The 15,010-nt window shown below is 34.9% G+C and overlaps 1 protein-coding gene across 2 annotated transcripts in view; it reads left to right on the top strand.

Annotated features, from left to right (window-relative positions):
• The window catches only part of LOC120588028 (cytochrome c oxidase subunit 7B2, mitochondrial-like), a 113,691-nt gene extending 98,891 nt beyond the window's left edge, over positions 1-14,800 (top strand). For both annotated transcript variants that reach the window (XM_039845131.1, XM_039845132.1), the window contains one exon: positions 14,360-14,800. In XM_039845131.1, the coding sequence (XP_039701065.1) occupies positions 14,419-14,664 (246 nt within the window). In that variant the 5' untranslated portion in view covers positions 14,360-14,418 and the 3' untranslated portion in view covers positions 14,665-14,800. The remainder of the gene's footprint in view (positions 1-14,359) is intronic.
• Positions 14,801-15,010: the final 210 nt, after the last annotated feature.

Genomic DNA, 15,010 nt, shown 5'->3' with positions numbered 1-15,010 from the left:
CTCCTAAACTCTCTTGATTTTTAATCCCTAATACATCCAAAGGTTTGAGAAGGGCATAAAAAAAAGTAATTCATCATGTTGACCAGCAGATGCTTTGCCCTGGGGCAAAGCAACGAACCTTTGAGTTTTAAATATCTTGGGATACTGAGGCCAAACATTCAGATTTCAGATGTAAATCTAAAAGGAACTAATAGCCTCTGGAAAATGCATTCTCAACCTTAATTCTATCCACAAGCAGTATTAGTACCATAACACATACGGGAACAGTTCAGCTCTCTCCCCTGTCCTGGGACCAGGAGAACACAATAGGAATAATTGACCAATTAAAGCAATATAATCTATACATGGAAGGAAGAGGAGACTATGTATTTAGTAAAGGCCATTTCTAATGTGCATTTGGAACTTGCGCCAGCTCTTTAATGGATACCTTGGCAGCAGGAAAACAGCAGAAAACTATGTTGCACTCCAGATGCTACCATTTAAGTGGCCCCCTGCTACTGGTTCTGCTGACAAGGTAGTTGAATACAAGAAGTGAGGGCTATTTTTTAGGTAGCTCCGGCTTCTGCTGGCATAGCATCATTTTTAAAGTTTTCTCTACGCACTTAAAAGGGCTCTGATTGAGGAAGAAATAAGGCTTTGCTAAGAGAACACTTAGCTCGCTATAGCTATAACTTACCTGCCTTCTAAGAAGTTTTCTTGTGTTTGGTTTGCACCTAGCTCAAGTGACTGAGAAATTAAGGGCCAGAGTTGTTTTAAGGGTCAAAAGAAGGAGGAAATCCCTAGGAGACACAGTTGAAAGGTTACTTTCCTGTAATTCACTACCATGTACACTTACCAATATGACTCTGGGTTCTAGGCCTCTGAACATATTCAAAAACATTTTTATATATATTTTTTCTTTGTTTTTCTCTGCTGAATTTTGAATAATTTTCTCATATTTCTCCTCTTGTTCACTAACCTTCTCTTTAGTTGTGGCTAAACTGCCATTAAACCTATTTGTTGGATTTTTAACTTTATATTTTTAGAAATTCTTTTTAGTTTTTTCCAAATCTCCTTAGTCATTCTTTGTAGTTTCTTGTTCATAGAATATATTTTAAGATTTAAACAGAATACTTTCAGTGTGATAAATATGTTTATTTTGGAGACAGTCTGTGATAATTCCATTATCTAAAGTACTTGAGTGTGGACTTCTCTATTCTTTTGGTTCTTACTCATGGTGCCTTGTTTTCTTGGTATTTGGTATTTTTGTCTGTGAGCTGCTCATTTCCTTTAGACTTTTAATTGTGAAAATCCTCTGAGATTTGGAATAAAAGTTCATTTTTCTGGAGAGTGTTTACATTTACTTCTGTGAGTTTAGGATCTCTAAATTATATTCTGTTTGAGGGTGTGAGACAGTGTGAAATGGGCTGTAAACCTACAGGAGGGCTAGTCTGTAATTTTAAAACTTTAATCACCATTTTTAATCAATGTCTTCTAGGTATTTTCAAGGGTTGAGTTAGTTTTTTTGTAATTTTCTGCTGAGTGGATTCTTTCTGATCCATCTTTTCCCTGAAGATAGAACACTTTGGCATCACAGTTGTAAGAAGATAGATTTCTTACTTTAGAAAGGTTTGGGCTTTGGTTACTAGTTTCCAACTAGTAACCAAACTAGTAACTTTGGTTACACACACATTAAAATCATGAACACTGAAGTTCAAATTTGCTTTTTGTGAAAAATAGAATAAATGGTGGCTAAACTCCATGCTTATTTAACAGGATTCCTTCACTTAACCTCTGCTTTAAGAATATATCTGCAACATTACCACAGATTAAGATCTTAATCAAAAACACTCTGGAAAAGAGCTTGGACTCAAATATAGCTACACTTATACTTTACTTTTTTTTTTTTCTTGTTGAGGTAGAATATAGATAAAACTTTTATCAATAAAAAACACAGAGATTATCTACACATTTAGCTACTCGCCAGAATGCAGAGGCATAAATTAACTACCATACAACTCCTGCCAAATCTATGGCTGAGATAATATTCCATTGCATATATTCAGCCATAACTAAGAAAGAAATCCTTGCTATTTGGGACAACGTGGATGAACCTGGAGAGTATTATGCTAAGCGAAATAAGTCAGACAATGAAAAACAAATACTCCATGATTTCAGTTATATGTAGAATCAAAACAAAACAAAACAACCTGAACTAAAAAAAAAAAAAGAAAAGAAAAGAAACAGAATAGATTGGTTGTTGTCAGGGAAAGGAAGTGGTGGAAATGGGGAGACATTGGTCAAAGGATATCAATTTCCAGTTATAGGATAACTTGTATGACTTTAATATACAGCTTGGTGACTATATTTAACAAACAAACGAACAAACAAACACGTAAAGATCACTTTTTAGCAGTTAGGAGAATAGATGAGGAATGGAAAAAGGCAGAGGTGTTATAGAAATACCATTAAAGAAAGTATGTGAAAAGAAGATGAACTATGATGGAGGAAGTTTGGAAGGAGAGAATTTAACAGATTTGAGATGTTCTTAGGATGAAGAATTAAAATAATTCAGTGTTGTATTAAATGTTTTAAGAGAGTTAAAGGTATCAAGAATGATTTCTAAGTTTAACTTGCTTAATCACATGGGCAGAGGGGATATTTACTGGGTTGGAGAACATTGGTAAGGATCAAGTTTAAGAGTGGAAGAGCATGGTTGTACACTTAGGCCTATTGATTTTGGACACATCAAATTGTCTTTGACTTATCTTTTGAATGTCCGGAGTCATCTAATCACCCATGATAAATAAGTTTATTAGTATGGCTAGGAATATGAGAGAGATAAATGAGGAGGGGAGGGAGAGAGAATATAAAGTGAAAATGGAAAGAAACCTATGGCTGAGCCATTAAAAACTCCTACATTAAGGACCTGTTAGAGGAATATGAGTTTGTAAAGAAGAAATAGCCATAGAAATAGGAAGAAAACTAAGGGAAGCTAGTGGAAGAAGAGGTATCCAGAGGAGGAACACATCATTGGTGTTATGGTAATTGAAAAGTCAAGACAAGTAATTTAATATGTCCATTTTAAGGACAAAGAGGCCATTATTGACCATTATAATATATATTTATATAGAATGTTGGGGTGCAAACTAGGTGGAATGCAAGAAGAATAAATGGAAGCTCCGAAAACACTCAGGGTTCATTAAGTAGTTGTTTGAAACTGGATTTTTTTCTGCAGTTAAAAAATGAATTATATAGAGAGTTCTCATCATCTAGCTACTAGGTATATGTTGTATCAATATTTTTGGACTTTGCCAATATTTCAGCAGTTACCATTTATAAACTCTTAGATAACGTGTAATATGATTGTAAGGCATACTTCAGGAAATACCTTCATAATCTAGTTTATATCCAATGCTGGATGAAGCATGAAAACTGCTTATCTTCCCAGTATTAATTCCAAAATTTTCTCAGTTATTCTCCCTGGCTCTTTAATGTAAATTACAAAGTTATAGGTGAGATTGCAATATCATGAACTCTGAAATAAATACAGGAAATGGCTCCACTTTGGATATTATTAATTATAAACACATTTAGATTCTAACTATCTTTACCCTGATTATTTTGTGTCTATCCATTCTTGTAAATTGCGTACATTTGTTCCAAAGAAGTCTCTGAGGCTTATCTGCTGTTGTTTCTTAATAACATTAAAAACAAATTTTTATTATTGCAGTATGATGTTCAAGAGAAATGAAAATGTGTTATGGAATTGGCAAAAAGCCAGAAGGAGCTTTATTTTAATATGATGCTATGTGTCACCATTGCATGTACTGTTGCTATGAATTTGACATTAAAAGAGAATCTCTTGACTTATACGGTATTTTACCTTTAAAAAGAAAGTGTTTGAAAATGAAAGTTTAACCTTGATAGTTTGAGAAAATCCTGTCATAAACTTTTCTACCCCCATTTCTTTTTATTCTGGTTAGCCTGTTTCAGAACTTAGCTCATTCATCCAGGAAACTCTTCATGAGCTCTTTAGATGAGAAGGTTATCTTTTATTTTTGGTGACAAAGCATCCTGATCATGTTTATTATAATACTTTTCGAATTGAAACCTTACAATCATTTTTTTGTCTCTCTTGCTAACTAAGCATTCCTGAATAGCAAACTCCAGTTTTTAGCAGGCTCTAGTCACATAATAGGAGCTCGATTGAATGTTTAAGCAACAAAATAACCGCAATGATATTTAGGGTGTTCTAGGGGACCTTTTCATTTTGCAAAAAACTTGAAAAGGTAACTTTCAGTTTGGGAAATAAGTAGCAAAAGAAGAATGTACATGTGACCTTCACACAATACTAATTGTTCCTCACAGTGACATTTCTAGGCCAGTGCAACACATTTATTTGTAACTTTTGATATAGAAACAAAATGTTAGAGATGGAAAAAACTAGAGAGAATCTAGTCTACTGGTCCCCATCATTCAATGAATTAGTATCTGTTTTCCCCACTCCCAATGGATCTAATAATTGAACCACATTTTTATTTCAATATAATGGTCATCTTTCCCTGGCCCCCCGATTCAATGTGTATTCCACCTTTCTCAAGTAACCGCTACCTGTTGCTCTTAGGGAGCCATCCATCTTCCATTCTGAGTCAGTGTCCTAATTCTAGAGCAGGGCAAAAGATTCAGGTCCCTTACCTGTTTCTATACATAGATCTTTGTGCCTTTTATAACTAGCTTGCATTAGAAAAATATATACATGAGTTTGGTTCTCCACCTTTCCCTCAATTAGAATGTGAATCCAGGATCGAAGTAGCTGGATTTTTATATATACTGTCTCCTTCTCATCCTCTTATTTCTACTCATGCTCTTCCTCAACATATATTTATAATATGAAGTCATAAATGGGCAGTGACAAAAAGATTACTAAAAATATTAAAGAGCAATTTAAAGTGATGTCTGGGTCTTTCTGATCTTATGATTTGGAGTCTATGAATGTGATAACATACATGATCTATATAAAGAAGCCCACAGTTCCTTTATCAGCAATGGTTCTAAGCTGTATAGATTGTATAGTAATCAAAATTATGGCCTATTTGAATAAAAATCATACTTTTCTAATTAACAAATATTCAAATGGTTAAGTTATGCTAATTTAGTTTAAGAATGTCCTTTTAGTCTGAAATTTTAGACTCCAGTAGATTAATGAAAGAGAAACTGAAGATAATCTCTTTGAAACTAGAATTTTAATTGGAAATCTTAGGATTTCAGAACAAGTAACCATGATTTGAATTTCAGTTACATATGGTTAGACAGGTAACCTCTGTCAGCCTCGCTTTCTTCTTTAGTGTCCTTTCCTCAGGAACTTAAAAACTAAAATGAAATATCAATTCACTAAAGCAGACACCCTGCCTCAAGGTTTTGCAAAGTGCATCATATCTCACTTTCTTGTGAGGCATCTTCAAGGGAAAAAATTAGTTTACTGAAGTCAGCCCCTCTGGCCAGAGTCTTTCTCATTTCCAAATAATGAATCCAAATTGGAAGGAAAAAAAGAAAAAGGTAAAATGCCAACATCTTGTTAAATTTTTCAAAAAGTTTCCACAGTTTATGAAAGTGAAAACACACACACTGAAATACAGAACTAGCCTGGTAAAACAACTTGCAAAGTGGTCACAGCTACTTCAGGGATGCTCAGTGCTTGTCTCATCAAATGGAATTTCTCAGCAAATGCTCCATAAGTTGTCCAGGTAATAGCAGTAACAAAAGCCTTACTCATAAAGATTTTATTTATTTACAGATATATTATGAGTGTAATTTAGAAGGGGAGAGGTAGTCCAAGTTAGAAATAAAAAATCTGGAGACTTCAGGAACAAGGAGGAAAGGATTATTTTGCAGCACTAAATATTTCAATCTGAATTTGGAATGTGATTAAAATTAACTTCTAGAGTAGACCCTTACTAATTTCTGATTATCAACAGAAAACAATTTTCATGAAAAATAGAAACACTTGGTAAATATCTTTCAAAATTAAATTGTCTTTGATATACAAAAGTTAAACATTTTAATTTAGAATACTGATACATAAATATATCAGTCTTGTACTTGGATTAAAGGCAGGAATGGCTTGTACATTTTCATTTCAAGATTTAAATGAAAGTTTCAAATTATGCAAGGAGAGGTCATCGATGCAACTCTAATGACCACTGAGGAATTCATAGAGCATTTAATGAATAAAGGTAGATGTGAAGAGGAGAGAAACATCTGCATGGATATTAAAACTTCAGAAATTATAATCACATAATGTAGGCTAGAGTTAATTGCTACTGCGAGTGTTATTAAGATACCTTGGGCTTACCACATACTCTATACTTCTGAGTCATGTATTAAAAGTTCCCACAAGAAAGTAATTAGTTTGTGAAATACCTCCTAGCACTGTTAAACCATTGGAAATGAGTACAGTGATGTAACAGCTTTGAGAACACAGAAGCATTCTTTGATACTCACCAAAGTAAATGTGTTCTGGAAAACACTAAGATGAAGACAATGCTCCAGGGCAGGTATAAGCATGGCATGTTTAGCTAAGTTTGGAAAGCACCAAAGGTCTGGAAAATACTTCAATAAAGAATTTCACTTTGTTACCTGAGTGTTTCTCAAACTTAGATAAAATTGAAGCCCCTCTTTTCAAGTAACGCCTACTAACATCAAACAGAACTAGTGAAGAAGGCACATCTTTTGGGAAATACTAATATAAGGTCACTTTATAATTGGAATCAGTGTCAAGCTAGTAAAGCTGATAAATTATGTATTCCAGTCACTGGAATGGAATATCCTTCTTTTAAAGTTAATGAAATAATTTCCCACATTTTAGTTTATACATCAAGTTCTGAGAGTTCTGTTGGCATGAGATAGATTCTCAGAGGCTGTCACCATTTGGTGCTTCTGCAAAAGAAACCTCGGGCTCTACGAAAGCTAAGGATTGGATGCAGAAAATATGATGACTATAGAAATAAAGGACTGGCTAATTTTGAGACTTCAGTTAGGTGAACTGTTCAAGTGCAAGTTCTCATCTTTTCTCATTGGAGCTTTTACAGTATCCCCCTACAAAACCTTCCCCACACTTGTACCAGAGTAATAATGTCTAAAATTTGACCATGTAACTTACATTCCTAAAGGCTCAATGATTCCATATCATTATCATTAACTAGATAAAATTTTTAAAGTTTCTAGAAGTTATGACCATAATCTCTTTTTTTCCCAAAATTAGGTTGGAGAAATGTTGTACGTTTATCTAGAAGTTTTGACTTGCTGGAACTATTGAAATAGAGCCTTCTAGCGGGACCTGACTATACAAAAATCTATGAGTCATGGAATATAGTAAATTTCCTAAAAATGGATATTTATGTTATTTTTACATTACAGTCTATTTCGAACATTGGAAACTGGTGACCATGTTATTTCATGCAATGTATTAAGTTTTAGGAAGAGGGCTATTGTGGTTACTCTTATGAGAAAATTTTCTGGGCCTGCTAAAGTGTAATAGAAAAAAAATAAGAAATATTGCACAATAATGCCACTGACTTGCAGTGTGACATGGAGAAAAGCCCTCAACCTCTGTTACTATTTTGTTCTCTTACACATGGCTATCAGAAAAGGATGAAAAATAATATAGCCGAAAGCACTTTTGACTAATGAAAATATAATGGGTACTTAATGAGTGAACCACATTAAAGTGATCAGGTCCATGTAAGGAATTGCCTGAGTAAGCACTGTGGCTCCCAGGATGGACATTATTGAATATCTGCAGCATTCTACACAGGATAGAAATAGTCTGTTCATTTAGACTTTGACTGTAAGAATGTGAGGGAGAGGACATATTTTCTATTCAATCACTCTTTGGGCAAAATTTGCTATTTGACGACATAAGCTTACAAGGTGTCCACTCTGTTATTTCTCCTTCCTGGCATAACAGTTCACTACTATAATCTGCCTTTTTTTATCTGTTCAGGCAGCATCCATTTATGTAACTTTTTAGGCTTAACAAAGTGACAGCTTAAGCAAATAGCTGCACCATCCATCAATCCTATGACCCAGAAGATGACGCCATTACGTATGAAATAGAACCATTGTTCAGCATTTCCACCAGCAGCATTGCTTTTTTTTCAGGATCCCCATATTTCCTGTTATGAAAAGGCTGAAGGCTTAAGTAGTCCTGATGGGAGATACTTTGCACTGTGTACACTTAATCCCTTCTTGAAAAGCATAATCTTCTGAGAAATACATAAATGAATGGCTGACCTACAGGTTATATGCATTTTTATTTTAAGGAGATTGCCTTTTTATTGTTTCTTATTTTGTGTTGATATTCTGAAGCTGTAAAAAGAAGAGTAGAAATAAAAGCAGGTGGAAAAGAAGACATTACAATTGAGTAATGTAGCGTTGGAGCCTTCATTCAAAAATGTATCATTCATTTTTTGCCATACACTAGTATTACTAGTGCTTTTAATGTTTTTAAATGTTGCCAAATGTTTCTGTTGACTAACTTATTCCCAGGCGGTCCCTATAATTCTTTAAGGTCACTCAAGTACTGCTTTATAAATTACCATGGTGGTGAATTCAATTACTGCTGTAGTTTTTCAGTGGCCTAAAAGAATAAATGGTCTTCTTAAAATGTTTTTCTCTTTGGAAAGGTCTGGAGTGTTAAAGTCAAATAGGACCTTAGAGATTATCTGATTCAGTGTTCCATAGACTTGTCTGACAAAGCACTTCTGAGAACTTGCTTTAAAAATACAGATTCTCAGGTTACTTCCCTGGATACTCTGTTACAGTAAGTTTGACATGAAGCCCAAAATTTATATTTTATGAACAAAGATTCCAGATGAATTGGGCTCAGGCAGATTTGGGAAAAAAGCAAATTAGTTACACCTTTTTTTTTTTTTTTTTTTATGGATGAGGAAGCAGGTGCCCTAACAGATTAAGTAGTTCATCTAAATTGTACTGCAAAATATTTTTTTAAAATTGAGAATAGTTCAGGAAAAGATGTTGATGGAAACCTTTAAGCATCCCATGGCAGGGAATGAGACAGTACATTTTCTTAGAATTTAAGCCTTCTATATTGAATAAAAAAAATGTCGTTTAAAAGATTGTGAGAGAAATGACAAGGGGGAATTTTGCTCTGTATACAACAGTGATTCTTAACCAGGGATAAGTTTGCTCTCAGGTGACATTTGACAATGTCTGTAGATATATTTTTGGTGTCACAACTGAAGTGGGGAAGGTACTACTGTTATATAGTGCATAGAGGCAGGGGTGGTACCAAACACCCTGCAGTGCACAGGACATCAGCCACAACAAAGAATTACTCGGACCAAAATGTCAGTAGTGTCCAGGTTGGGAAAATCTGATATTCACTTAATCCCTTCTTGACTATCACCTCCCTGTGATAATTACTATTAAACATTTAATAGTAATATCTGGGCACATTTGAGAAATAGGACACAGTCTTCGATTTTCTTCTTGATATTAGATAGAAAGCCTTATTTCAAAGCTAAGCAGGTCATTTATTGGTCTGTGTTAGGCTATACCTAGATTTGATTAAGTTGATTTTTTCCCCCTTAGGATCATATAGTAAATCCTTTTGGAATCTCTCCTCCTCCTTCTACTCAGGTACCAAGACCTGCCTATTTCTGGAGCACCTCAATTATGTCTGCTTTGACCTTGCTGCATTCTGTACCTGGATCACCCAAACTCTAATTCCCTGAGGTCAGGTACAAGCTACACTGTCAGTGTCTGCTGATTTTTAACAGAAATTAAGACAGAGTTTTTGGCTAAAATCTTAACCCAGAGGTTAAGTGAATGGAAATTTTAATTTACTTTTAGTAGCTTATTTTCTAAATCAGTCAGATTTTATTTTCTAATATTTCTCAGTTCTATCTCCTTTCCATCTCTATTATCAGTACTTAATTCAAATCATCATCATCTTTTTCATGAACCTTTGAAACAAACACGTAGCTAACCTCTTAACTTTTCTGCCATTTTTGTTGTCTTCTCACCCATTCTCCAGCTAACAATCATCTTTGCTAAGTGCTTTTTCTCCCAGATTTTTTCCCACCTCAGTCTTTTCCTTATTAAATCAATTGGTAATTTCTCCTCAGCTATGAGTATTTCTCAAACTGTATTACATATGGAATCTTTTTAAAGGGGGAAAATTATTTCATATCACTTGTACTATCTTAAATTATTTCATTAAAAAATCACTTATATATGTGTAAACATAAAACCAAATTCACCCTCTTTATGTTTAAAACAATACAACTATGAAAACAGAACTTATTTTCAAAAAATTGAACCAACCCGTACAACAGAAATTCAATTTGCAATGTTAATTCAGTGTGACAGTTCATATTGTCCTGAAACTGTAACACTATTTTTAGTGGCCACACACCCATTTATATACAAATGCCTGTGCTATATAGTGAGCTGTTGTATGGCTCAATTTTTCTAATTCTTCATTTCGTCTCTGGCATGAACACATTATTTAAATATGAAAGCTTCCTCCATTGTCTTCGCATTAGTCCAGGACAAATGGCTGTTGTGCACCAAATACAACCAAAATGCAGAACAAGATAAACACAGGCACTAGAAACTGATAAGCTGCATCATACAGGTCTCATATTATTTTCTTACATTTTATATTATTGTGAAAGTAAAAACAGAATTAAGAATTTTCATTGTTAACCCCCAGAAAAGGTTGACTTTGAGTGCTGTTTTCTCAACAATGACAAATACTGACCCATAGAATTTAGTCCAAAAGCCATGGAGAGGCATATAAAGTTCTAATGTGCTGTCCTTTCCTCATCCTTCTGGGCGCATTTGTGGGCATTTGCTGTTTCATCAGTGTTAATTACCTCGCCGGATTGCCTTGCCCCCATTCTATTTCAGCTCTCTGAGCTTTTGCTACATCATCTATGGCCCCTCCCCAATTTTTTTGTTTTTGTTTTTTTTTCTATTTTTTAATCATCCTTCAAGATCAAGCCTAGGTATCATTTCCTCCAAAACAGCGGGCCCCAATCCCGGTCTGCAGACTGGTATAGGTCCATGACCTGTTAGGAACTGTGCCACACAGCAGGAGGTGAACAGCTGGAGTGAAACTGTGTCTGTGTTTGCAGCTGCTCCCTAGTGCTAGCATCACCGCCTCAGCTACACCTCAGATCATCAGGTACCAAAAAGGTTGGAAACTGCTGCTCTAAAACCATTACTAGAACTTGAGGTTGAAATGTATCTTTTCTCTGCAGACTAAGGGCACCCTGTGCTCATGTCTAGGCTGTGTTCTACCGTAGGGCAGTGGCTCTGTTCATTCCTTCACTCTGCCATAATTCTCAGGAATAGGCATGGTACCAGTAGCTGGCACTCAGCCCAAGACCTGACACCCAATAGTCACTCAATAAATATATAGTAAACTGAACCATTTTCAAATAATAGGCCCTCTCTGGTAACCACACAGAGTTGTTTGTTTTATTTGTTTGTTTCCAGTACTCAGAATTGAATATACTTTAAGAAGATATGATATAATTGAAAAATGCACTGGATTTAGAATCAAAGAACTTGAGTTCACATCTTGTCCTGTCATCTGTTCTTCTATGTAAAATGCAGATAATTCCCATTTCACACCATTTTTGCAGCTGTGCAAAATTCTGGCTTATATTCAATAAATATTAGTTTCTTTTCTTCATTATTGCTTTACTTCTTTTTATAGCATTTAGTGATTTGAAATTATTATTACCACTGAAGCTTTGAATCTATATACCTCCTTATCACAGTTTGAGTTCTAGTATTAGTTATTTTTTCCAAACCGAGTTTCAAAATTACTATATAAAATAGATGACACAGTCAATCTTTCCTTTTCATCTTCATAGGTTATTTCACTCCCTTGAACTTATTTATATTTATTCAGAACATATTTCTTTTATTGCCGGAGGCATGAGAGAACTTCTGCTCCTTATTACCTGGAGAAATCTGTCTTCTTCCATCTTTTTGTAGTCTGTTTTCATCAGAAAGCATCTACTTTTAGAAATGTTTTCTTTTCCTGCATTTTATTATTGAATTTTCTTTTTATCTTTTTATATGGATATTAGAACTTATAACTTCAGTTCTTTTGGTAATAGGCTTAGAGCTTTCCACTAATGCAAAATTTATTGTAGGAAGAATTCACGTGGAGTTCAGCAATATGGAAAATTTCTCTAATCAGTGGGTTCCTAGATCTTAAATGTGTTTAATAAACAAAACTGGAAAGAAAGTAGATGTAAAAGCAACTGAGGTGGATGTAGCTGATGCTGATAAAGAAAAAAAAAAAAAGAATGAAAAGCCTGCATTTTTTTCTATTATAGGATGAAATGGCAACTACAAACTACAAAAAGAGTTCCTAAAGAAAAATTCTTAGTCATAGGCATTTCTTGGTACAAGAAAATTCAAGCTAGATGGAAGACAAAAGCTTTATAGATATGGGAATAGCCAAATGATGAACTAAAACTACAGAAGGGTATGATCAGTGTCACTAGTGACAAAATATCTGAGTTTCAACGTAACATCGTGAGGATAAGAATAATGAAATCAATTTGTCATAAAGCAGCAAGATGAGTCAATGACCAACAAGAGATCCCTATTATACCAGATTATTCTCTGGTTACGTGCCTTCCTAAAGACTAAAAGCAATGTGTGGCACAGTGCTTTTGTATTGGATTAAGGCTACACCTGTCTTACCCTGACTCATTTCACCTTCAACTTACTCTCTGAATTCAGTGCAAATTAAAACTCTGGTGCCTTTTGATGGACAAATTCATGACTAACAGGAAAAACACTCTGAATATTTGGAACCTCAGAAGAAATGCATTTGGTTTTGAATTTGCTCTGTTTGTCACAGTTATGAAGACTACCAGTTAACCATCTGGTAGGAAGGAAAAGAGAGCCTTTGGGTTCTGTTTTCTAAATTGGGAATAAAGTCATTTGTGTTGGCAAATCTTGGTTAACGGTTATAAGTTTACAAGTACTGACCTCAGGCTCTTTTGTATCCATGTTGCTTGCATTTGGGCCACAGGTAACATATGTTGTTACTAGAGACAGAGTACTGTTTGACAGCTTGCACAAAGAAGAGAAATTGACAGAACTATTTGTTTCTGCTTCTAGATCTCTTATTCCATATACCTGTTTAAAAAATAAAATTGTTAGGGCTATTATGACATGTACATTTGATTTCATGATTTATAACTCATTCTCAGTGTATATTTTAACTTCTTATGAGGCTACTAATATTTATTTATATGTCTCATTGGTTCAAAAAATTCTTTTTAGGCTTTTGTGTCAGCTACTGTGTATGCAAATTTACGTCTCTTGCTCTTGAAGAACTTGTCGTCTCTTGGAGGAGAATATAAAGATAATTCCTCTAAAGAATGGCCAGACAAACCACAGACTTGGAGAAAATATTTGCAAAAGACATGTCTGAAGTCTTTTGTTATGTAGGTTCACTGACTGTAACAAATCTGTGGTATAGGAGGGAGAAACTATGCACGTGTGGAGTCAGGGTGTATATGGGACTCTCTGTACTTTCCACTCAATTTGACTGTGAACCCAAAACTGCTCTAAAAATAGTCTTAAAAATGATAAAGCCAATGCATCATGCTATGAAAGAAGAGTTTTAAGAAGCCCCAGAAAAGAGCGGGCTCATTCAGCCTGGTGTAGGGTGCTGAAGAACACTTCACTGAAGCAATGATTTTTAGGCTGAGATTTAAAAGACAAGGAGAATTTTACCTTTAGGAGGGTTCAAGGCAGGAATTACAGGTAGAGAAGAAGAATGAGGGAAGAGAAAGAGGGGATTGGGAGGGAGAAAAGGAACAGGAGAAGTTATTACATACTCTGTGAATGCCTTGTAATTCTGACTGAAATTAGAGCTTATAGTAGACATAGGAATAGTGGAGCAAATTGGTAACTTTAGCTATGTTACCCATTTTGTCAGCCATACTGATGAATTTGTAGTCTCTAGAGAGTAAGCTATTGGCTGTTTGTGAAGAATAGAAAAACTAACACTTACTGTGTGTTTATTTAATCTTGTGGTTGTTGTTATGCATTATCACATGCAATCCTCACAGTACTCCTTGGAGTTGGACATTATTGTCTCAGTTTGCCATTGAAAAAACTAAAGCAAAGAGAGGTCAAACAACTGCCCCAGTTCACAGCTAATCAGGGGCAGAACTGAGACTTAAATCCAGATATCATGATATCAAAACTCACATGCCTTGGCCACACTCTGAGAAGTGGTGTGGGCGAAACATTCGATGAGGGAGGAAATGAATACATATGAGAAGTCATTGCTTATCTTTTGTTTTTCCAGATCTCTTTGCAAGGAAATAGACCAGCAGCTGCAATCAACTGCAATCCTATCACACTTTCATGATGTTTCCCTTGGCTAGAAATGCGTTAAGAAGTTTCAAGATTCGAAGCATTCAGCAAATTAGGGCAAGACAGAGCCACAAAAAACACTCCCCAGATTTTCATGACAAATATGGTAATGCTTTACTAGCCAGTGGAATCACTTTCTGTGCTGTTGCATGGATATTTGCAGCCACACAGACTGGAATAAAGTGGAACCTGTCCCCTGTTGGCAGAGTCACCCCAAAAGAGTGGAATGACGACTAACCACCACAGTTACTGTAATATAGAATTGTTTCAAAACCAATTTGTCATTGAAGCACTCTGCTGCTTGTTTAAATATAACATAACTGAAAAATTAAAATATATTTGAAACCTTTAAAATGTTTTTGAAAGTAATCATTTTAGTGCCTGGAAGTAAGGCAGTAACTGTGGGTCTACATTACAGGGGTTTATGCGTAACAAATATTTGAAAGTAGAATTAATAAATCATGTATTCTTCTGGTGTAATGATTTAGCCTAGGTATCCTTCAGTGGATATACACATATATGTACCTTATGAATTAATTTGTCTGGCAAATCTCATTGACCCTTCCTTAAAACATATTCATGA

Source organism: Pteropus medius, unplaced genomic scaffold (assembly GCF_902729225.1).
Source record: "Pteropus medius unplaced genomic scaffold, Ma_sr-lr_union100, whole genome shotgun sequence".
Classification (NCBI taxonomy): domain Eukaryota; kingdom Metazoa; phylum Chordata; class Mammalia; order Chiroptera; family Pteropodidae; genus Pteropus; species Pteropus medius.
Note: the sequence above shows the minus strand (reverse complement) of the source record. Positions and strands in the feature narration are given on the sequence as shown.